General features: G+C 42.7%; 1 protein-coding gene across 8 annotated transcripts in view; it reads left to right on the forward strand.

Annotated features, from left to right (window-relative positions):
- ralgapa2 (Ral GTPase activating protein catalytic subunit alpha 2) overlaps positions 1–21857 on the forward strand; it is a 90824-nt gene extending 68967 nt beyond the window's left edge. For 5 of the 8 annotated variants that reach the window (XM_028969605.1, XM_028969632.1, XM_028969654.1 and 2 more), the window contains 2 exons: positions 13355–13479; positions 19399–21857. In XM_028969605.1, coding sequence (XP_028825438.1) covers positions 13355–13479; positions 19399–19556 — 283 coding nt within the window. In that variant the 3' untranslated portion in view covers positions 19557–21857. Of the gene's footprint in view, positions 1–13354; positions 13480–14907; positions 15450–16158; positions 16200–19398 lie in introns of those variants that run through there. The other 3 variants (XM_028969623.1, XM_028969646.1, XM_028969613.1) reach the window with 3 other exon arrangements.
- Positions 21858–23284: the final 1427 nt, after the last annotated feature.

Raw genomic sequence — 23284 nt, forward strand, 5'->3', positions numbered from 1 at the left:
GGCGGATGGAGAGGCCTCCAGCGGACCGGCCGCTCTGGTGAGGGTTCACTCAGGGCTAATTGGATTTGATATTGAGAGATGAACACCAGTGCTCGGCTGTAGGTGGGGTTTGGCAATCTGAGGCTGCACCCCAGGCCTCACCCTTCTTATACCTCACTGAAAATGAAAGATACAGCGGCATTGCATGTGTCACTCAGAGTGCATATAATCTTATCTGGGCTCCTCACGACACACACTCATCCCGGCAGCGCTGTAGATGCACCGTTATGTCTGAGCCCCTAGCGTGAGCTCTCTTTTTCTCAGGGTGAGATGCTGCCCCTGTAGACACTATATTACTGGGGCCTTTGAAATCACACATAATGGGTCACCCATTATTTTTTGAGCACTGGTGGAAGAAACAACCATGGTGAGTTTGAACCGGAATTTGCAGTTCTTGCCACTGCTCTAGAGATCCTCATGCACGTGCTCACAATTTTTTTTTTTTTTTTTGGTTCCTTTTTTTCCCCCCTCTTCCTTTCATTTCTTTCCACTGAAAGAATGTGTGCGCATTCTCTGCTGTGTCTGTCATTGTTTGGGTTAGATATATTTTGGAAATTGTGTGTGTGTGTGTGTGTGTGTGTGTGTGTGTGTGTGTGTGTGTGTGTGTGTGTGTGTGTGTGTACGTACATGGCTACAGCTAGACAGGGAGGGGGCTGACTCTAATAGGCAAGATGGAGGAGTGCTGACCTTCAGGCTGCTGCACTGCCTGCCCCACAGGAGGGGATCAATACAGTTAGAGTTCATCCTCCTTCTCTCCAACCTCCCTCCCTCTCTCGGCGCGTCCTTCTCCAGGCGTAGATCAATAGCCGTAATCTGTTCCCGTCCGCCGCCAGTCATGCGAGACCAGGGCTTTTAGGTGGCTTGATGGGAAGGACTTTGGAAGAAGAGGTGGACCGAGGGGAAGAAGAGCTGCTCTTCTCCAAATAGCCTTACACTTTAGCATGGCTGTACTGCGAAGACACTCTCTCATTGATCCAGGTGTGTTGTGGACAGAGTTTGTGTGGTTTCATCCCTTAGCTGTAGCTCACCGATTCCCCCCCAACATTTGATACAATCTCACTTTCATGCATTATATAAGCACAGCATTCATTTGTCAGATCATTAATTTCAAATGCAGATGAATTAAGATGTCATTAGCTCACCTGGAATCGGTGGCTCTCTTTTTTTTTTTATTAAGTTTCTGGCCCTTTGTCCGATCCTTTCCGGCTCTGAATGGAGAGCTGGGTAAAGTCACTTTCATATTACGCAGCCTTTTGTAGAAGGGTGTTTTTAAAAAGCTGCTGATAATTAGCTAGCTCCATTCCTCATCGAAGCTTTAAAGAACACAACTGAGAGTATCTTCACTGTGTAATTTGTTTTTCTACCTCATTTTCCATCTTGGCTTCAGCTCAACACTCAGTTCTGTACTTGTTGCAAATAGTGTGAAATGTATTTTTTCTCTCTCTTTTTTTTACCTCTTAAGGGCTTTATCAAGAGACACCATTAGAGCAACTGTCTGTGGAGCATTGGTTAATGATTCCTGCTCTGAATCTCAATGTCTTTGTGAGATTTCTGCCTCCAGCATGGCTGCACAGTGACCCTGAACTGCATGCCGGGAGTGAGTGGGTCCCCCCTCCTCAACTTCTCAAATCAGCCCGGACTAATCCCATCAGCACTGTAGCATGCTGCCGCCATCTACTGCCTGCGTCCCCCAGCCCACCAGCTGTTCCCGGAGGCAGTGGTCCGATATATTCAGATCATTGCTGCTACCTCCAGCCCATTTTTTTGTAGCAGTATGGACACACACATTCTCTTTCTCACTCGATAACGGTGGTAGACTGAAACTCACTTACTATTTCACAGTCCTGCACTCACTCACTCACACACACATTCAGTCATCCGTTCTGTGTATCCGCACTTTTCTTTCCTTTACCATAACCACCACCCCCTAACCCCCACCCCACCCTACCCCACCCTCCCCTCTCTCAGGTCTGTCAGGTCGACCCCGGCCTGTGACTCTGGAGGGGCAGTCGGGCCCATATGGCATCTGGCGTCTCTCTGCTGCCGCAGCTTCATATGAAATGCATGACTCTACCCCACCCTCTGTTGACTAATGCAGGATGACTCATAGCATTAGTGTTTTTTAACCCATCACCCCTCGGGGTTACAGTAGATCTGTTCTGTTGGCAGCAACTGGCAGCTACACTGTGTGTGTAAACAAAGTTCTAGCCGAAGGGGAAAGTGCGAGATTTGTGCACTCATAGTTTTATCATCATGTCAACTTTTTTTAAACACTTGTTTTCTTCCGATTCACCAATTCAGCAGAAAAGTCAAACCAGAAACATTACAGCACTTGCAGAGTTCCCTAATGTATGCACTGTGTCTTTAAACTTGAACCCCGCCTCCCTCTTCCTTATTCTCCCATTTAAAAAAAAAAAAAAAAAAAAAAAGAAAGAAATCCCCCTCAAGCATTCATGCCTGACATCTGTCCGTTTTCTGGCAGCGTGCTGAATGGTGGAGCGATTGCCAGTTCTCCATGGGATCTCCCTGTCTGCGGGATTCTGGGGGACGTGTGAGGAGTGAGTTAGGGTTACCACCTTCATTAGGACTCGCTTAGGAGTGAAACACTCAGGGACTTTGAGCACTACTTAATCTTCCTTCAAGCCGGCTCTCAAGCGCGACTAGGTCCAAGCATGAGGCTGTACTGCCATGGGACATATAAACACACTCTTTCAGAGATTATTCATTATAAACATTATAGAGTCTGGACTAAATAACGTTTGTAGGTTTTTTTTTTTCAAGAGAGGGGGGGTTCATTGTGTTCAGTTTTGTAAAATACTTTCACAAATTTTTAATAAAAGTTACTAAAATGATTGAAAGATTGAATTCAGCCAGACAGCAAATAGCTATTTTTTTGTGTGTGTATGTGTGTGGACTTCCTGCCCTTTGCCTCCATTGTGTTGGTACACGTCGAAGGGGGGCGGCCGGCGTTAATTGTGATTGATGTGCGTGTAGCCGAGTGAGTGCATAGCAAAACCTGCCCGTCTTCTTGGGGTAATTAGCATCCAGCTAGCCGCTCCATCTGCTCCCCCAAGCCTTGTTTAATTAATGAACTCGCTCTCTCTCCTCCCAGCACTGGGGGGGGAGCTGTTAGCCCTCTCAGGTTATCTAAATGGATGTCGTTCTTGTTGTCTCCTCTCAATGAATGTGTTCCCATTGATTAGTTCTGTGGGGTTTTTTTTTTTCTTTCCCACTCGCTCTTCCCTTTTGATTAAAGGGAGTGTTAATGAGGGATCTTGGCAAGTGCTGACACTTTTAGTCTGGGAATATTTTGGTGTGTGTGTGTGAGCATGTAAGTCAGAAAGCCTGCGCAGCATGAGAAATGGCTATTTTACAAACTCAACCACAATATCTTTTAGGGATGTTATTGGCTAACTCATTGAGAATGTTTGTGTGGGTGTGTGCTGTCATTTAGCAGAGTGTGTATCTCTTGCATTGTTTGACTCTAATTGCTGATTGGCCCCATTCTGGGGTCTGCGTTCCTCCTTTCCCTGAATCCAATTCTGATAATGATCCAGCTTCTAGGGCTCTTGTGAAATTGAAATGCTACATTATCTGAGAAAGAGCCTTCAATCCTGCATTATCAGTTTTTTCCTGAGATTACTGTTCGGTCTCACAGGGCCCAGTCATCAGCCAAACCGCCACGGCTTGAATAGAGCAGACGTCTCAGTCCTGCATCAGGCCTACTGTTTCCTCTGATAGAAGTGACACGTCCAGCTCCACCAGAAAATGTCAATAAAATGTCACTGGCATATAATCTGCCATACAAGTCGTCATGTGCTCTTTTTTTTTTTGTCTCCTCTTTTTCCAGTCACCCTCTCCTGACTTCAGACTCATTTTTTTTCTCCCTAGTGCTTTGTAAGCAGACCACTAAGCTGAAAGGCATAGTGTCCTTTTATTCAGTGTCTTCCATTGTTCTATTCATTTTAAAGAGGAATTAGTTTATTATTTATAACTTGCGCATTAAATCCACTTTTTATCAGTTCAAAGGCAGCGGCAGCTCCTCGACGGCCATGACTCAATTGTTCCGAGGTAAATGATGTCCTTGTGTCGGGGCATTTGCATCTTAGCGTAAAATGGAATTTTCTGCATCGGTAGACAAACAAAACAACAAGTGCAAAAATAACGGCAACATAAAAGTGCGCATCCTGCCTTTTTTCCAGCCATCTTCTTAGAGATGCCGCTCTTTGATGTGGTAATGGAGGTGCTTTACATGGTGAAGTGGCGGAGCACACTTTGGAGGAGATGCAGCGGAGCGTTCGATAAGACTTTATTCTCACCAGGCTTCCCTGGCTGCACGGTGCTGTTGGCTGAGAAAAATACTTAGTATTAATAGGTGACTGTTTGCATTATCCTCAAGATTAGTATAGAATATTAATAATATTAATATGGTGTATTCTTACATCACTGGGGCAGTGGTGGCCAAGCGGTTAAGGAAGCGCCCCCTGTAATCAGAAGGTTGCCGATGCCAGTTGTTCGATGTCATGCCTGCCCACTGCTCACTAAGGGTGATTGGTTAAATGCAGAGGACACATTTCTTTCTGTGCACCGTGTGCTGTGCTGTATTGTTTCACAATGACAATCACTTTACTTTCACATATGATAAAACCTCATTTATTGAATTCAAACCATTCAGTAGTTATCTTTACTACTTTTATCTTTACTATTATGTTTATGGCATTTACCATAAGCCCTTATCCAGATCGAACTTAGTATCAATAGTTAAAGGGACAGTCCCCCGGCTGCAACTCAGGGTTAAGTGTTTTGCTCAGGGACACAATGGTAGTAAGTGTGGTTTGAACCTGTGACTGTGGTCTGCTGCTTGATAGGGGAGTGTGTTACCCACTTGGCTACTATCAACCGTATCATACAGTCATTCATTACGATGTTTGGGCTGTGCCAATAAATTCAGATTTATAGTCATTTCAGTCCATGTAGAAGGGCATACAACACAATATTTGATATAAGTTAATATAAAAGAATGCAATGGAAACCTTCCCCATGTGGTGATTGGCATTTCTTCTGCCCTCATTGGGCTACTCTTTCAATACAGTCCATGGCACACGTGGTATGTTTTGTCTTTGAAACAAAAGCACTTAGCACCCCATCATTTCATCATGTAGCGCACATGTCTTTATTGCATACTGTATGTATAGCTGCTAATTGCTCCCGTGGAGCCTCTAAGCTGAGTTTTTTTGGGGGAGACAAATCTATAGCCATTGTCATTCAGATGAGGGTTAGTCACGCTTTGATTTCAGAGCCAGGAATGGAAGCTCGGAGAGGCTTTTTGAGGATGCAGCATCTAGTTGTATGCCACTGCAGCTACACCCACTTGTTTTTGTCTCAAGCCCCTGATGAAATCTCGGGCACCCCCCTCCGCCAGCATTGTCAGTGTCTGTGGAGATGCTGCGCCACTTCACTTGTCTTATTTCCCTCTCTCCATCTGGTTTCTGTCTTATGAAAAGCTCCATTATTGTCAGAGCGCTGCGTTGATCAACTCCAAACGAGGGATGGCCTCAAACGCTATGCAGCGTTCCAAAGGAGTAGCCGGGATTCATAGTTACATTATGTCCCCCTCTTCCTCCAAGTGTTGGAGGCCTTATTGTCTCGGGGCCTTGCCATAAAAGACACGCTGTTTGTGGGCCAGTGAATAGGCTCCATGCAGGCAGAAAGGGGGCCAAGACGGACTCCTGATTAACCCTGGAATGACTAGCTAATGTCATTGAAGGGGGACCACCTGGTGGGGGGTGTGGTGCTGTGGGGGGGTTCAGTTGGTTTTACAGTCAGCTGCCACCGAAGGCCCCCAAAATGGTGAGGACCAGGTGCTGGGCTGCTGCCTCTTTCTAATTGTTGCAGTGTAATAGTGACTGCACAGTATGGCTTGGGGCTGGGATTAAATTTGGAAAGGCTCTTTTTTTTCTCTCCTTAAAGCTGTTGCCAACACAAAACTCAATTTTCTTCCCTCCCCACTTTTTAAAATAACTTCAATTTGACATTCTTCCTTTGGTGATCAGGTAGGCCTAGGCCTCTCCGTTCATCTTGGGCTTTGTGTATGTAACCATGGCTTCAAAAGAATTGAATGAAAAAGGCAAAGAAATAGCAACAGAAAAAACACCCCCATTTAGTAGTATAGTAATCTGAAATAATAATTTTGCATATAAAACTAGGATTGGATCTATGGTGAAAAGAGGGTAAATTTTTTTCAATTTTATTACAGTTATTAATGCACCATTCATTTCAGTCATGTCTCAACTGCAAACAGACACCATTCATAATGTTTGCTTCAGGTCCAGTGTAAGGAGGGTGACTAGAAATCTGTCCCAGTAGCAGTGCAGCATTTTGCCACATAGCAGTCATTCACCAGTGCACATCACAGAGGCACCATTAACATAGCAAATGCTTTAGCAACATAGAGATCGAACTGTGAGGTTTGTTGTGGTGTAGCTTGTACTGCTTTTTTCATGAATATTAGTCTATTGAAGGATTTAAAACCACAATCTCAATTTTCTTAATTTAATCTGGACCAGTTTTCAGTTTTGTGTCAAGACATTCATTATTTCATGATTAACCCTACATATTCTAAAATAATGTATACTTAATATCACTTTCATTTTAAAGAGATTTATATTTTATTAATAATTCAATTAGCTATTTGTTCTGTAGTTATGTCTCTTAACAATGATCAGGAATCTGTGATTGACCTTTGAACTCCAGATAGGTTTAGTCTGGTGCATTGGTGGCCTTTAAATGCTTTTTCAAGTCTGGCTGCCATAACAATAGTCACCCCACAAGGCCTGTTGTGTGTTTACTCTTCTTCCATGGCAACAGATGCTTGTCATGGGATTTTACCTCAAAAGGCCCCAGATGTACCCTTAAATGGCTTAACATGCAGACAAATGCAGAAGACTAGGTTCGCTTAAATGTTTTTATTAATTTAATATTTACAGTTACATACAATTATCCCAAATAAAACTTACAGCAAAGGTTGAGGTTTTGTGTGCTCTATATTTTTTCTCTGATTGCTGATGCCTTTTTAATTACGGTGAGACACAGTGTCCTCAGGACAAACAAGTGTTGCTCGTAAGTGATTTGGAAAAAAGAAAAACACAGTAGTGGAAGGGAACATCCTGGCTCCATACATTATTCACCACCAGAGCGACTGGGTTCTACAGTTCACACCCTCCCGACCTTACCTCCTCTTAAGATGTAGGTCATTATGACTTGAACTGACTCAGGAGTTGAGCCATCTGAGGTGATTAGACGCATTGACCTTGGTGTTCTCAAATGGATGTGAACAAGAACATCCCTTGACTTGATCGATAATTTGTGCCATGTCTCTAAAGAGAGTGCAAGTGCTCAAGAAAATAGGGTGTATGTTATTTAGAGCCCTGTTAACTCACACCCCATCAACAGCAGACAGCCCAGTCTGGAGAAGCTTCATGGGAATCTGGTGTGATGTCACTCTCGTATCTCCCCATCCGCATGTCTTGTTCCCCCCTGACAGATGGTGCCGAGGTGAGGGAGCCAAACCCCCCCTAGGTTCAATTAACCTGTTCTTATCCCTCCGCCCCCCTGCACCAATAACCGCACCACCATCTGACTCTGGTTCTTCCAACCGCTGAACCTAATGAGGCTTCTTGTAAAGTAAAGAGTTCCTCCCCACTACCAGAAACCAGCACACACAAGCCACTCCCCTCTCCCTCTTCCTCCAAATCCCTCTCTTATTCACTCACCTGTCACTCCCTTGTTTTTTTGAACATTCAGTATAATGAGTCTTCAGGGTCTTGAGCTTCTAGGACCATTCTGTGGCTTGACTGGGACAGGTATGGTACATTGTTTTACTCGTCATCACCACCCTTCCTTATTGTCATTTTCTGTTCCGACTCTACCTCTTCTCTTTCCTATCTCTCTTTCCATCCCATAATCACCTCACACCTCTTCCTGGATCTTTCCGCTGGGACAAGCTTCACGCCTTAGTCCAGCACCGTGACAACAGGTACCCTGGTGCCCAGCAGCCCAGACGTTCTCCAATCAACACCTGCCGTCTGATGTCAGCACTGCTGATGTCAGCTCCTCTGTCTCTCGCTGGGTGACTGCCTGCACTCTTGTCTACCCCCTTTTCCTCCTCTCTCCTTGCCATACTCTCTTCTTGATGATGAGCTCTTTGGCATGCATGAAATTTTAAGCTACGCCTGTGTGGAGCCCCAGTCACATTCAGTATAATTCATTATGCTCTTTATTATTTTTTTGTTTAAATATAGGTGGATATACAGCAGGTTCCTAACCATGATGGCATGTGTGTAATCACCCATTGGCTAATGGGCCGTACAATGTGTGAATGCCGGACTGGCGAGTTGGTGCCTCTTTGTTGATGCCTCATTAAAAGAGGCTGTGAGATTCATTAAATGCGTGATGCTCATTATGACTCCGAAACATTCCATTCGTCCAGACGAAGCATGTGAGGCATGTCTGTTCCACCAGCATCCCAAAAGCATTAAAACCTGCTCACTTACCCTCCCTTCTGACTTGCTCAGCAAGGTCAAGCTGATTGGTCAAGGTTAATGACTGGTGCTTGACCACAGTGGGACTTATGCACCTTGACTCTTTCCACATCAGCTGTTGAAATTCAATGAAATTATTTGATGACATTTTCTTTTGACCCTTAGATGGGTTTTTTTAGGTCCAAAATTGGAAATTTTGTCTGTTGAGGAACATTTCAGTTTCCACTCTTAATTCAGTTTTTGCAATTGTGCATTTTCAGACCTGCACTTTTGCTGTTTTGTGTGTGTGTGTGTGTGTGTGTGTGTGTGTGTGTGTGTGTGTAAATGGGCCCTCAGACCTGGTGCCTGTTTAGTTCTGCTAATTGACCTCTGGTCACCTAATCCAAACGCCTGCTGCCCAGTGGGCTTTTACAACACATTTACATTTCCCTTGCTGACCCCCATTCTCCTCCCAACTGCTGATCCGGTGGCCTTTATAACCATTGTTTGCATAAGTGACTGATATTATGGGTTGAATTGAAAGCATTCCAAAATGCAAATATATATCTTTTATTAATTTATGGCACACATTCTTTAATCAATGCATTTTCCTCTTTTGTATTACTTCACAATGATTTTACAATCCATCAGTTTGATAATTTGTCAGTGTCTCATTGTCTTGTTTTTGGAGACATACATCTTTGCCAGCTCAGTGACCCTGTGGCTTATTGCACACTGCGTCCAGGGTGAACCCACGGCGGCACTGAACTCTTTTGTTTGTGTGTGAGTGGTGGTCTCAGAGGGAGTGGTGCTGAGGATGGTTTAGAATGGGGCCCCATGAGGTGGGGACCTGAGCGGACTGCTAATGAGGGGCCATCTGAGGCCTCCCAGCCCCCGCTTACCTTGAACATGGCCACTGCTTCCACCTGACCTTGGCTTTGATCCATCAAAATGCTTGACCCCCTCAATTCCCCACTGGCTGTACTGGCCATCCCTGCCATCTGGAGGATCCGCACCCGATCCCCGCTCTTTTTCTATCTCTCACACACTGGTGGCCTAGCGGGTAAGGAAGCTGACCTTTAATAGGAACCGCCATGGTACCATTGAGGTGCCAGTGAGTAAGGTGGTGGTAGTAGTTAACACACTCGCCTATGAACCAGAAGACCCAGGTTCAAATCCCACTTACTACCATTGTGTCCCTGATCAAGACACTTAAATTGCTCCAGGGGAACTGTCCCTGTAACTACTGATTGAAGTCGCTTTGGATAAATGCATCTGATAAATGCTGTAAATGTAAGGTACTATCTCCACACACTTCTCCCCACATGCCTGGCATGGCTGCTCAGTAAGGGTGATGGGTTAAATGCAGATGACACAGTTCATTGTGTGCACCATGTGCTGTGCTGCAGTGTTTCACAATCACTTCACTTTCATTTATAGATACACACAGGTGTGTGGGAGGAATAAGATGCTTGAAGACTAGTGCTGCCCATATCAGTCTCTGGTGACCTGTATTTTGTATAGGCTTCACTGTGTGCAGCCTTTTCTCCAGCCAGGCCCAGCATCTGCAACGAGTCACCACTGTCCCCAAGGTCCCTGCTTTATCTGAGTGGTAATTCACTCCCTTTGTCACCTGGTGCACCATGGGGAGGAGGGGGGAGGCACACAGAGGAAAAGGCCCATTATCTGTTAAACCCCCTTCTGCAAAATGTTTAGAAGTCACATTCATCATTAAGTGGATTTAAGTCATCTTTTTTTCACCTCTCCCTCACTCCATACCGCATCCCTCTATAACAGAGACATTGTTATTTCTATTTCCATCTTCTTTTTCCATTTTCCCAAAGCCTGACCCGTGCTTCAGGGAGGTTATCACATTATTTTACATAGCAGGGTGTTTTTCAGAAATCTTTTTCTTTACAGTTTTTCTTTATTCAAAGACACTCTATCTTTACTAGTCTTTTTTTCTATTTTATGTATGTATTTATTTATTTTATTTTTGGCCCACAGTAGGGATTTGTTTTGTTGCTTGTGGAGTTCTATAAGCGTTGGTTTTGAAATGCATTGCTGAAGGAAACTCCCGTATTGTCTTTCTTGTGGCAGTTCCCTCGACCAGTTGCATCAAGGTTGACTTACATTTCTTTAAAAAAAGGGAACTTCCAAACTGCTTCCAGTCACTCATAACCTCCCATATGGAGTGACTATATTTTGCCCACCCACCCCCACCCCCCAAACAAATTTTACCTGTCTTTGTAATATAAAATTACACTTTCAGCAGCAGTGCTCAGGAAATTGTTTTCTAATTTTATTTGACTTTATTATTTCTTAAACACAGTAAATAGATTGCGTATGCAGGCAGAGCCCAGCCTCACTACAGAAAATTGTGGCTGCCCCACCCCCCCCCCCCATCCCCCCCCCTCCCCATCACCACAAAGCAAAAACACATATTTGCCCTCTGTAATAACACAAAATGCCTACAAAGCAATTGCTGAGGGACTGCTGCATGCACTTTTATCTTGGCCGTGAGTAGTTATCTGGCTGCACGTTCATTAGTGTCTCATTATGTCCAGGCTGGTCTGACACGCTCGCACAATCGCTTCTGAACCCCACAGAGAGCAGACGAAGGGCCACTTTCTTTCTCTGCTCTGGTCACAGATAGTCACCGTGCGTCACAGTCTTTGCCGTGTCTCTTGATTGAATTACTGTGCCCTGATGTGTATGTATGCAACGGAACATGCTGTTCCCAGTGTCCTGTCATTAGAGGTAAAGCAAGAGGGCTGGGGGACTTCAGAACAATTAAAGAGATGCATCAAAGCATCTGAAGTGTCCATTTATTCATCAGTTACTGGATTAAGGGATCGGTCCCATTGTTTGTCAGCTTGCCTCACACATACTCAGCATCTTATCATCCTTTTCTCTTCTTTCAATCCCCTTTACCAATTTGAAAGGTGGACAGGAAGCCAGAAACCTGCCGGCCGAACCTCACTATCAGAGGGCAGTGGATGCCCCAGCTGGAGTCAATATTTGTTCTAGGAATCTCAATAACAGGGCATGCTGCAGTCATCTGCATCTCCGATAATGGAGCGCCATATGGCTCTGTTGACCTAGTGCAATCTGGATTATTGCTGCCATCTTTTTTTTCTTCTCCTCTTTCCACTCTTTCTCTATCTGTTATTGTTTCTTGACTCTTTTCCTTTTTTCTGCTGGAACACCTAGAGAAATGTTTCATTGGGCCAGTTTCTGTAATTCTGTAATCTGCCTATCTTTTAATCAAACTGTTTTAGAAAGGAAAATGGTGTTATCCTTTTGAAATGACTAGGGATAAAGTGTTTCATTTATTTTTGTTTGTATGCATATATATACAAAGAAAAACTTTAGTTGTCAGCCTTTCTCACTCCCTCTTCTTTCTGTCTCTGAATGTTGATAGAGAAATGATGGAGGGAGGCTTTAAGCAGATTGCTCCCTCCCCGTGTCGAGGCCCCAGGCTCAGGTGCTTGTCAGCACTGAGTGGAGACGGACCCTTTCAACAATTTGTCACGTCTGCCTCGGCCCCTGCTGCGGTGGCACGTGGCGGTGCCGCACACACACACACACACACACACACACACACACACACACACACACACACAGCACATGCACCAACGTTTGTCAGCTAGACAGGTGCTCTGGGCCTGACAGCTCGGCAATAGTGGAGTGCTGGGGCCTTGGCAACAGCCTAGCACCATGCAGCATAAGCAGCCTCCCTAATGAGGCAGGAATGGCACCAGTGGGTCCCTTTAGAATTTCAGCAGGCAAGCGTGCAGCTCCACTCTGGAGAGCTTTGGCAGGCTATTCATTAGACGACACAGTCATCAGGAGTTCAAGCCTGAACCGGACTTGGTGGGAGGACATATATGTAAACAGCCGCGTGCAAGAGTACTATGCATATTCATGAACATGCATTTCATCTGCTATGTGTTTAAAAAAAGTGACAAGTTTGCCAACCAAACTTGTCACTAGTGTTATTTCCATTTTATCACTCATCTTTGCAAGGATAACTGTGATCATTTAAGACCATGCTAAAATGTTAGGACGTTGCAACCGTTTTACCAGTCTTCAGAGATATTCAGCAGACACCTGCTGGCCTATTTGTTAGTTACTTATTTCATGGTTTTTTGGGCATTTTCTTGTGTTTTAATTTAATTTTATTGCAAGGTATTACATTTTCAATTTACTTATACAGACTTCAATTTAAACCTAAGGGAGTTCTGAGCTGAATGAACGGTCTCAATGTTGAAAAGAGAACACTACAAGTTCTAAATGTGCTTTTCTGAATTTCTCTAGAGAAGTAACTAGCAATTCAGGAAAAAAACATTTTTGTCAAGCATAGTCATTGTTCTGCCAATTTTGCAATATTTAATTCAGCGTAAATTCTGCCAAAATCACTTGTCACTTTATTAGTATATGTTGAGATTGTAGTGTATAAATGTCATTAATATGTTCTTTATATGCCCACAATTTCTTAGTTCTTAGTACTTGTTCCAGCAACTGCCCTATATCACCTTGTATCTCACAATGCTGGTTCAGTTCAATTGCAGAATGACCTTACTGCATGGTTTCATGCAGAATCAATTGCATTTATGGTAAGGTTTACCGCATTGTTTGTTTGTTTATTATCTCTCTTGACTTTTTTTTTTCTGCTGCCATTTTTGCTTATCTGTACTAGCAGCTCAATAAGATTCTAAAGGGCATGCCACTGTGTCATGCTCATTTTTAATGGAATGTTCACATTCACATTTCTTTAACTCTGAGACATCAAGCTATGAGGAGCGAGCACTGTACCTGGAAGCAATCATCCAGAACCACAGGGAGATCATGACATTTGAGGACTTTGCCACTCAGGTCTTCTCCCCATCTCCAAGCTACTACCCAATGGGTACTGCAGGTAACTTAACTTTACTCATTTTATTCTTGATTTTTACCTTTATGTCCATGCCTCTGTTTTGTTTGCTTTTATCATTTGAATTCACCGTTAAGTTTGAATTAATGTTTGAATAAGACCTCAGACGTTATTTCTGGCTGAACATCAACATCGTAATGATTAGATTATTTTTAGCGTCACGCACCACTGGACCAAGAAGGTATTGATCAGATAATACTGAATGCAGAAAGCACTCAGGGATGGTTAGAAAAACAGGTCTTATATTAGGATCTCTTGGTTGAATGCATGATCACAGCATCACAGTATTGTTAATAACATGGTTCTTTAGCACTACGGTGAATTGACATTCTGACCCTCTCACCTTTTTATTTATATATGTATATATATATATTAAACTTCTAGGGAAATCACTGAGGGTTAAAAAAAAGTTGGTTTATTAGTTTCTCCATATTGTCTATATTTCTGTAGCAGATGCTTTTGTGGTCAGATTGTCCTAGTCAGTCAAACAGCTTGGAATACAGCATGGTTCATAAATGGTCATAACCTGAATGTTCATAATTTTGATTGATTCTAACCACTGCTCGTTTGCTAGGTTAAGCTTAAATCATCCACCACCAGTGTCCTACATTTGAAGTATTGAGAACGTAATCAACATTTAATGGATGCGCCCCCTCTTGGTGTGTCGGAAATCCATTTTGAACAGCCTTTTGTTACCACAGATTGAGCCTGAATTGATTTGCAAACATTATGGCTAAGGCATTGTGTTTGACATTTTGTGTGTGTGATGTATTGGTGAGGACCAAAAGATGTGGACATTTTCTTGGTCTCAGCTCAGAAATAATCTTATGTATACGCACAAAAATAATATTTAAAGCTTTTTAGATTATGTTTAGGGATCAGGTTAGTTTTAGGATAATATGTTTTGTTATAGAGCCATATAAAACAAAAGATATGAGAAAAACAATTTAGCCGTGTCTATCCATGCAAGTTTCCATACCCAGTCACAAAATAAAAATCAATAAGCAGGTTTTATTATAGTCCCCTTCAACATTGTTTCATGGAGTAAAGATGGTACATTTTTCACCAACCAAGAATAAAGAAAACTAATTTAATTAGTATCTTAAAATGTTGTTTATTGATGTACAAATAAAAGTGTAGCGCTTTGTAATAATAGTTTTTAATAATGTGGGGACTTTTTTTTTTTTCTTTAATGGAATGATGGATGGATTGCACTGAATCAGCTTCATCCGTTGGTTCACATCCATGGTCTGTTTAAAGCTTTATCCTGCTGCCTCTCTTGTGTCAAACATGTCCCCCTCTGCTCCACACATGGCTGCTGTCAAGAGTCCCTTTAGTGTCTTTACTGTGATTGTGTTGAGTGTAACCACTGCTCCCATCCTTCTCCTTCCACTAACACTTCATCCATGGCAGCATGCAGGCGTTGGCCAGGAATGTGTTGGGATGTGGAGAATCCGTGGGCCAGGCTCAACTGTAAGCTTTTTACTCATTTCCTCACCTAGGCATGTCGCCCCAACCCAACACCTCTTTGTGTGTCTGTGGTATTACATATGTTAAATGTCTTCAGACACCAAAAGTTTCTCCAACACTGTGATTGTGTTACTATATACTAGTTTAAAACATTTTGGTATTAGAAATAAAGATGCTTCAACTTTGCTGCAGTGTTAAATCAGAATCAGCTTTATTGCCAGGTACGTTTACACATACGAGAAATTTGTTTTAGTCACAGAACTCTACAGTGCAACAAAAAGATAGTGACACAGGTCACTGACAAGACACAGGTAGTAAAATCAGTTATGTACAGTTATACAAAATATACAAAAGTTTGTGCAAAATAGCAAAGACACAATACGTAATATATAATACACACACACATACACGCATACATGCATATACACACACAATTTAACTCCAAGCCAATCACACTTCTGTGAAATCATACTGTCCACTTAGGAAGCAACACTGACAATCAATTTTACACTCTGTTGTGCAAATGGAATAGACAACAGGTGGAAATTGTAATTTGCTAGACGTCCCCAATAAAGTTCCTATGCTTTCTCACTTTGTCACTTTGAATGCTGGTGGTGCTTTCACCCTAGTGGTAGCATGAGTCTACAGCCCACAGAAGTGGCTCAGGTAGTGTGCTTGTGTGTGTGTGTGTGTGTGTGTGTGTGTGTGTGTGTATATATGTATACCAATCTAAGTTGGTGAAGTGAAATTAGAAAAATATATTTTTTTATTTTTATATATTTATATTTTTTTTCTCATCTCACTTCATCAACTTAGACTATTTACTGCAGATCCATCATATAAAATAATTGATTGAACAAAAAATAGTTTTACTTTAAAAAGCTACTGTATATGCTGTATGCCTGTGTGTAAAATGAGTGTCGCTGGAATGAAATAAAGAGATATTTGGCGAGTGTCATGTAATGTCACGCACGTCTTCAGCGCTCTTCATAGTTTGTGTTATCTTAGTGTTGGTTCAGTTTTCTCACAGAAATAACCTCTATCTGGTCACAGGCTCTGTTGATAAATGTGTCAATCACTCCTTCATGACCTATACACCCTTGCTCTTCAATTGGCACTCGTGTCTCATCCTCTGTGTGTGTGCTGTGTTTGTGTCTTATGTCATGCTTGTGTTGTCTTCTCTCCTCTTTCTAGATTAAAATATTTTAAAGGTCTCATTACGCTATTTGATGAAGGTAAGAGCTCCTCCACCCCCTCCCTTGGCTCTTTGACCGAACGCTTGTGCACCTCAAGGAATCCCATGGCTGGTCTCCTCATCTTGTTCCTTGCTCTTTTGCTCTTCTCTTTCTGTACTTTCCGGTTTTATTGCCAGACTGCTTGTACAGGAGTATGGAGAAATGTGGCTGGTGGTTGATTGGCTGGCTGGCTGGCTGGTTGGTTGGTTCATTGTTCTCTCGGCCAAGTTGGCAGCAGAGTTTAACGCTCGTCAGGAACGGTCTGCAGCCCCTGATGCAGCACTGCATGAACAGTATGGGAGAGCTCACGGGTGTTTTATCTTCACCCAACCTTTCCTTATGCTCCTCTTCATCTGTTGCATGTCTTTGCTTTTTTTAAACTCATCTCTCTTCCTGTTTGGGACTTTTGCGTTGGGCGCCTGACACTAACACCTGCCATGTTGAAAATGGCTTTGTACCTGGGTTTGAATTGCTGCAGGGGGAAGGGAGGGCTAATGGGAATGAGGCCCATTTGCTTGATTTGTTTTTTGTGTGTGTTTATCTTCACCGTTTCGTTCTCTTCTCTCACTCCAACACACTCACTCATAAATTTTTGCTAAGCATGAAGCACAATTTGGTTCCTATTGAATCTTAACTTCTTGTAACAGGTTGAAGGAAAGCCAGTTGAAGGTGGTGTCCAGATGAATAAATGCAAAATAAATTTCACCATTCCAAACCTGAATTTGCATGCCATGTTAAAGTCAGAGCCATAATCATGTGGATCTAAAAATCAAAATCTAAATGTAATTCAGAAGACAACAATAGATATTTTTAAAATAATGCTTTCTCAGGGATCTATGTTAGAACAGGATATACATTTACATGGACAGATTTGAATAAGCATGGCTCATATCTCTATTGCTCAAACTGTGTCGTATTGAATATCCATGTATATATTTGTACTGATTGTTTTCATCATGTTACTGATTGTTACATGAGTAAAGAGGCTCAAGATAGGGACTGCCTGGGAGATTATGTGTTTTTTTTTTTGTTTGTTTGTTTGTTTTTTTAAACCCTGCAGATAAATCTGATAAATAATGCAGTGCCAAGGTTTTTTCAGTTGGACAACTTTATATTTATTATATATATCCACTTAATAGCTTGTTAAGATTTTGCAGTCCCAAAATGCTCTCAACAGCATGCCATATAGTACCGAGGTGCTGGAGATGCATCCAGACACAGACACATCATAGACCACAAATTTGACTGCATTAATCTTAATGCATAATTTTTGACAACAATTTCAAACACTACATTTACATTTATATTTACAGCATTTATCAGACGCCCTTATCCAGAGCGACTTACAATCAGTAGTTACAGGGACAGTCCCCCTGGAACAACTTAGGGTTAAGTGTCTTGCTCAGGGACACAATGGTAGTAAGTGGGATTTGAACCTGGGTCTTCTGGTTCATAGGAGAGTGTGTTACCCACTAGGCTACTACCACCCTAGGCCTGTACTATCAGCACTGAAATGGGCGGATCTTTCCAACATTCATGCAATGACAGGCGCTATGTGTTGGGATGAGGCACATGGTCTATGTGTTTGTACCCACAGCTTAATGCTGGTGAGACTCCACTGGCCAGACCATGCAGGACAGGCTGCTGGGGTGGCTGGGTGCTGGCCACTCAGGCCATCTGCTCCTCGTATGGCTAAAGAGCCTTGCTGTAGAAACCTGAGATGCTTAGACAAGAAAGACAATGGAAAGAAAATAGCCAAGCAGATGCTTTCTCCAGAAAAGAGGGGAGTTTGTTTAATTTCAGAGCATTTTTAGAAGGGGAATGAGTATAAAGAGCACTTTCTGCCTGATGACATAAACATAGACTCAAATACTAATGCTGAACTCTAGCATGTGCATTATTTAGAGCATTTTTATTAATTGAAGCAGAACGATTTTTTTCTTTTAAATTACATCACAGAATTGATTTAATTTAGGGAGTGCAATATGTGTAATTTGCATCTTGTAGTGTGCCACACTACAGACAGAGTTCTAAATAGGATTTAAAGATATAAGTTCACCCCGCATTTATGAATCAATTAGACAGGTCTGTACAGTAATGTTTAGTCTGGCTATTTTAAGATTTAGGTTATGTATGTGCATCTCTGCTATGACCGAAATATACTTTCAGCTTAGAGGTAGTTTTCTTTTTCTGGATGTGCTATAATGTCGCAGTCTAATACAATAGACAATAAACCTTTTTACCTGCCGATGTTGAGTGGTGAATTGGGCAGCTTTGTACATGTTATCCTTCTGGCTACCACAGTGTTCATAGGACGCTTCCAGCATAGTGCATCCAGTCTGTCAGTCATCCAGAGTGGATCCAGTTTGAAAATTTACATGCCGGAGTAGCTCAGCTCTCAGTTGCAATATTTGGATTTGTTTGTACAAATTCAGTCAGAGTAAATATGTACAATTCCAGTTTTAGATTTTTCTCTTTACATCATGGTTAAAACATACCATTCCAACTGCGTGTTGATGCCACAATAACTGCTTTGCAGCATCTTGCTTCATTGTGGATTTGGTTATCAAAGTCACCACAAATGATGACATGAGCGTCGCACCTATCAAGGCTGTGTTCCAGAAAATTCTCTGTGACTAATGTAATCTTGATGTTGTTAGTTTGGTTTGTGGCCAGCATAAGTCATGTGTTAAAGAATGCATGTATACCAGACAGTGGTGCCGGGTAGTAGCTGTTTTAACCATTATTTGATCCTCGGTCTGAATATTAGTTATTTATTTGTTTGTTTGTTTATTTATTTTTCTTTATTTTTTGAGTGAAATTAATACACATACAAATCTAGTTAAGTCAGTTGCTTATAAAAAACAAAACAGCAGGAAGTTTGCAGTGAAGCTGCTGTTGAGAGCAGTTATAGTGGTGTGAGTTTTTATGGCATGAAAAGTCATAAAGTTTGTTCAATAGCATTAACCACATTTAGAAAAACATCATCTGCATGTTATGTTTATGATTAATTATTGTTAATTATTTGTAGAAATGGGGATGAAAACCAATTATGAGGATATTGTGTTTTATTGGATTGTTTTTTAAGATACAGATAAATTGTGGCAAAAATGTCCTAAACAGCCATGCAACCACAGTGTGCTGGAGCTTTGGGATTGGGTCCTACAATCCTTCTCTCTCCTCTTCCTCCTCTTGCTAGGGTCACTCAGTGGCAGTACCAGCGCAGATCTTGCTGTTACCACAGTGACAACCGACTCTGCTGACCAAGTGTCCCCAACGATGCCACGGGCCACCAGGAACAGGGTGTCTGGAAAACTCCGCCGCTCGGCCAGTGCCATCAGCAAGACCTCCAACTGAGCATCACCAGCCCTGAAAGTCTCCTTCAGCTCTGCAATGTTGCGATTCTAATGTGAACTTTTTTTTGGTGTGTGTTATTTTTTCTGTCTCCATGTTTTTGTCAAACATAACTGGAAGATGTAATGATGGTGACTTTGCAAACACTGTGCGAAAGGGAAGTAATGCTGCCTCCGCTCTATTACTGGCAGAACTGGAATAATTATAACTCCTTGGTTTAAAAGTAATGATGAAATTATCATAATAATAATCACAAATAATACCAAACTACAGAATGGTAAATAGGATTAAATAATCTAAATATGCCCAAATGTGAATGGAAATTTTAGTGACAAGAGTTTCTGCGCCCTTGCTGGACTGCTGTCTGTCAGTGTCTGTCAGAAGTGGTGTACTTCTGATAAGACAGTAGACCTGGTAGACCCATGACCCTTCTGTGTGTGTGTGTGTGTGTGTGTGTGTGTGTGTGTGTGTGTGTGTGTGTGTGTGTGTGTGTGTGTGTGTGTGTGTGTGTGTGTGTGTGTGTTTTAAAATATGCTCGTCTTGCACATCCAACTGGACTTGAAATGGGATATGAATTAGAGTTAGAAGATGACACTGAACTCGCCATTAGCAGAGTGCAGCTTTATTTAATGGTCTGGCTTCTTGGCCTTGTCTGCAACTGTCGCAGGGAGAGGGGGGGCACACTCGCGTCTTGGGGTCCACTTTTAATGCTAATGTCTACCATGCCGTAGACAGCCACCACAGCCTCAAGGGCCAAGGTGAGATTGATTGTTTTTTTTCTTTTTAAATATATAAAAACTTGTGACCTGTTTGTGCTTGATTTCCATGCAAGAGCAAGGGTAGTAGAAGTAGTAAGAATATGTAGGAACGTTTTTAACCTGTACATTCAACGAGGTCTGTTGTCTTTGCATCACGTAAAGCCACGTTTGACATTCCATTCCTATTCCTGTTGCAGAAAAATAGAGGATGCATGGTGTGTGTGGGTTTTTTATATTGGGCCTTTTTATGTCAGTCCTCAGATGTATGTTGCTTTAAATCTTATGTTGGATTATTGTAAATATGAAGTAATATTTGTCGACCTGTTTTGCTGTTTAGCTAAAATGCGTACGTGAGTTCAGTAGAACTGCCACCGGAGCCTCAGGTGAATCTTAACTCCATGCACTGGTTTGTATGTATGTGTGTGTGTGTGTGTGTGTGTGTGTGTGTGGGAGCACAGAGTACTGTGTTATAACCTGTCCATCAGGATCGCCTCCTGTACTTTACTAATTTCAGTCAATGCCAGATTATTTATGTCTTTTTATTAGATCCATGCACCTGACCAGCAGTGATGGGGAGCTTGTTTCGGACCGTCCCCATTCTTCTAAAATGTGTGTTCTTGTGTTTAAAATATATAGCGAGAAGCTTGATCCATGGTCACAGTCAAAGCCCTTCTGTTCCACTGCCTTTTCCAATCCCTGCAAACATCTCATGCGGGCAGGCGGAGCGGAGTGGCCGTGGAATGCTTCTCTCCATTTTGATTTGATGCTGATTCGGTATGATAGCACACCTGCTCCACTTTATTCCTCAGCTTCTGTCTGAGTGCCCTCGCCATGCCAACGGGGAGTCGGAGGACATGCCAGCGCTGAGCTCTCCGTGTCCTCCTAGCAACCAGCATGCTGGCGCTGCCCGTGCAGCGTCCCCCAAGCCCCCGAAACCACATCCACCTCCGCTAACAACCCAACCTGGCACAGAGGTTGCCATGGTGGCCAGGTGTTGCACGTGCTACAAGCTCCGCCTCCTTCGTAACGCCACACCTCGCGGCGATTTTTGCCTTACCTGTACATTTCTTCTTTTTTTTTTTTTTTCCTTCCTGTTTTTAACCTTTTTTTTTTTAATTATTATTATTATTTTGTAAGCACTGTAATAATCATGTAGGAGGCATGTTCATGCTCACCGAGTCGGCTGCTGCGAATGAAGGATTTTTGACGAATGTATGCAAACCTACAGACCCTGGTCAGTCTGACATTTCACCCGCCCAGTAGTCACCGCGCCCGATAGTAGCCACCCTGAATGCCACGTGCTTGACGTGCTGAGGATTTACGACGTTGAGCGGATGGGGGATCGTGCCCCCGGTGATTGTGCGAGTCGACGAGGCCCGAGACTCGCTCTCCACGGGCTCCGTTTAAGTGAAGTGGTTTCTAGGATTTGTTTTAGCAACCTTGTACATGTGTCCCTTTTTTGATGGTTCCTATCTTGATGGAAATATACATATATATAAATATATATAAATGCCTGTAATATAATCTTTGTAAAAGACAAAGTGGGGGGAGGGTTTGGGGGGGTCTTTCATCATTTCTTGTTAACATATCAAACTGTTTTTAATGAAAAAAAATCTTGTTCTCTATATTAGGAAAGTGAAAATTAAAACATTTCATTAAATCAATTTGAAATTCCCTGTGTGCAGAACTTTCTCTTTTTTTTTTTTTTTTTTTTTTTTTTTTTTTTTTTTTTCTTTTTTTTTTTTTTTTTTTTTTTAAAGAGGTGCCCGGCTGCTGCAGCAGGCTGCCTTGTAACCCTAGTGGGGTGAAGAGGAAGGTTGTAAGAGCAAAGGGGGGAGGTGGCGTGGGCTGGGGGGGGTTAGAAGTTGTCTTGTTTTTTATCCAAAAGCTGCTGGAGCAGCAGGGGTAACTTGACCCCCCTCCCATCTGTCCCCCCTGCTGTTCTCCAGTGAGCCAGGGGAGGTATGGATAATAGACCTCCTCCATCCCCCCTCTGTGTGTTACAGGTGCAGAGTCCGCAGCACCTTGGGCTGCCACGGGAGGCAGGCTAAAGGCTTAAGAAAAGCACTCAGACATAATTGGAGGCCCCAAAGCACTGTGTGTGTGTGTGTGTGTGTGTGTGTGTGTGTGTTTTCTCCTCTCTTTCTTCCCTTATTTCCCTTTGACGGTAAACCTTGTGCGGATGCTAACACCCCACCTCTAGTTGAAGTGTAATGCAGGGCCCATGAAGCTCTCCAGCAGGCCTAAAATATGCGGGTTACATATTTTATAAAAGATCATGTTTGCACCAACTTTTATTTGCAGACCAACTTCCGTCGAAAGGTCCAGACGGCGCAGTACGATTGAACTGAAATCATTTTGGCTAACTTTGTATCCCCAGGTTAGTGTCCTTTGTCTTATATGAAAGCACTTCATACCCACTTTTCAGCAAATGACTCCGCGTGGACACAGTGTTCGATCTGGTGTTCAAAATGGCAGGAGATGTTTAATTTTCGAATAAACTAATTTACCACCCTTCCTTCTGATTGTGTGTGCGTGTGTGAGGAACTTTCTGCCCTTCTGCTAGTAGCCTGTCCCCTGCTGTCATGTGGTGTCAGAAGACCTGCTGAGCTGCTGTCATTAAGCCCCCGGTTTTTAATAAACCTGCACTGCCCTGCATTGTACTTTCACCTTTAACGGATTAAAACAATGAAGTAATATCACCTCTTCAAAGTGTGACCCGCTGGGTGACCTTGTACAGCATGACCTCTTCGCCAATCAATACCTCTGCACTTAAAAACGGGTATAAATGAACTGAACATGACACAACGTAGCATTAATGGAGGCCACCAATCATGTCACCCTTCAGAAAGACTCGAGTCCAAGTAAGTGGGTCTATTCACTGTTACACTGCTGTGTGTGTGTGTGTGTGTGTGTGTGTGTGTGAGAGAGAGAGAGAGACAGTTTTTGACCTGTACTATATGAAATACAGTG

This window comes from Denticeps clupeoides, chromosome 1 (genome assembly GCF_900700375.1).
Source record: "Denticeps clupeoides chromosome 1, fDenClu1.1, whole genome shotgun sequence".
In the NCBI taxonomy this organism is placed as follows: Eukaryota; Metazoa; Chordata; class Actinopteri; order Clupeiformes; family Denticipitidae; genus Denticeps; species Denticeps clupeoides.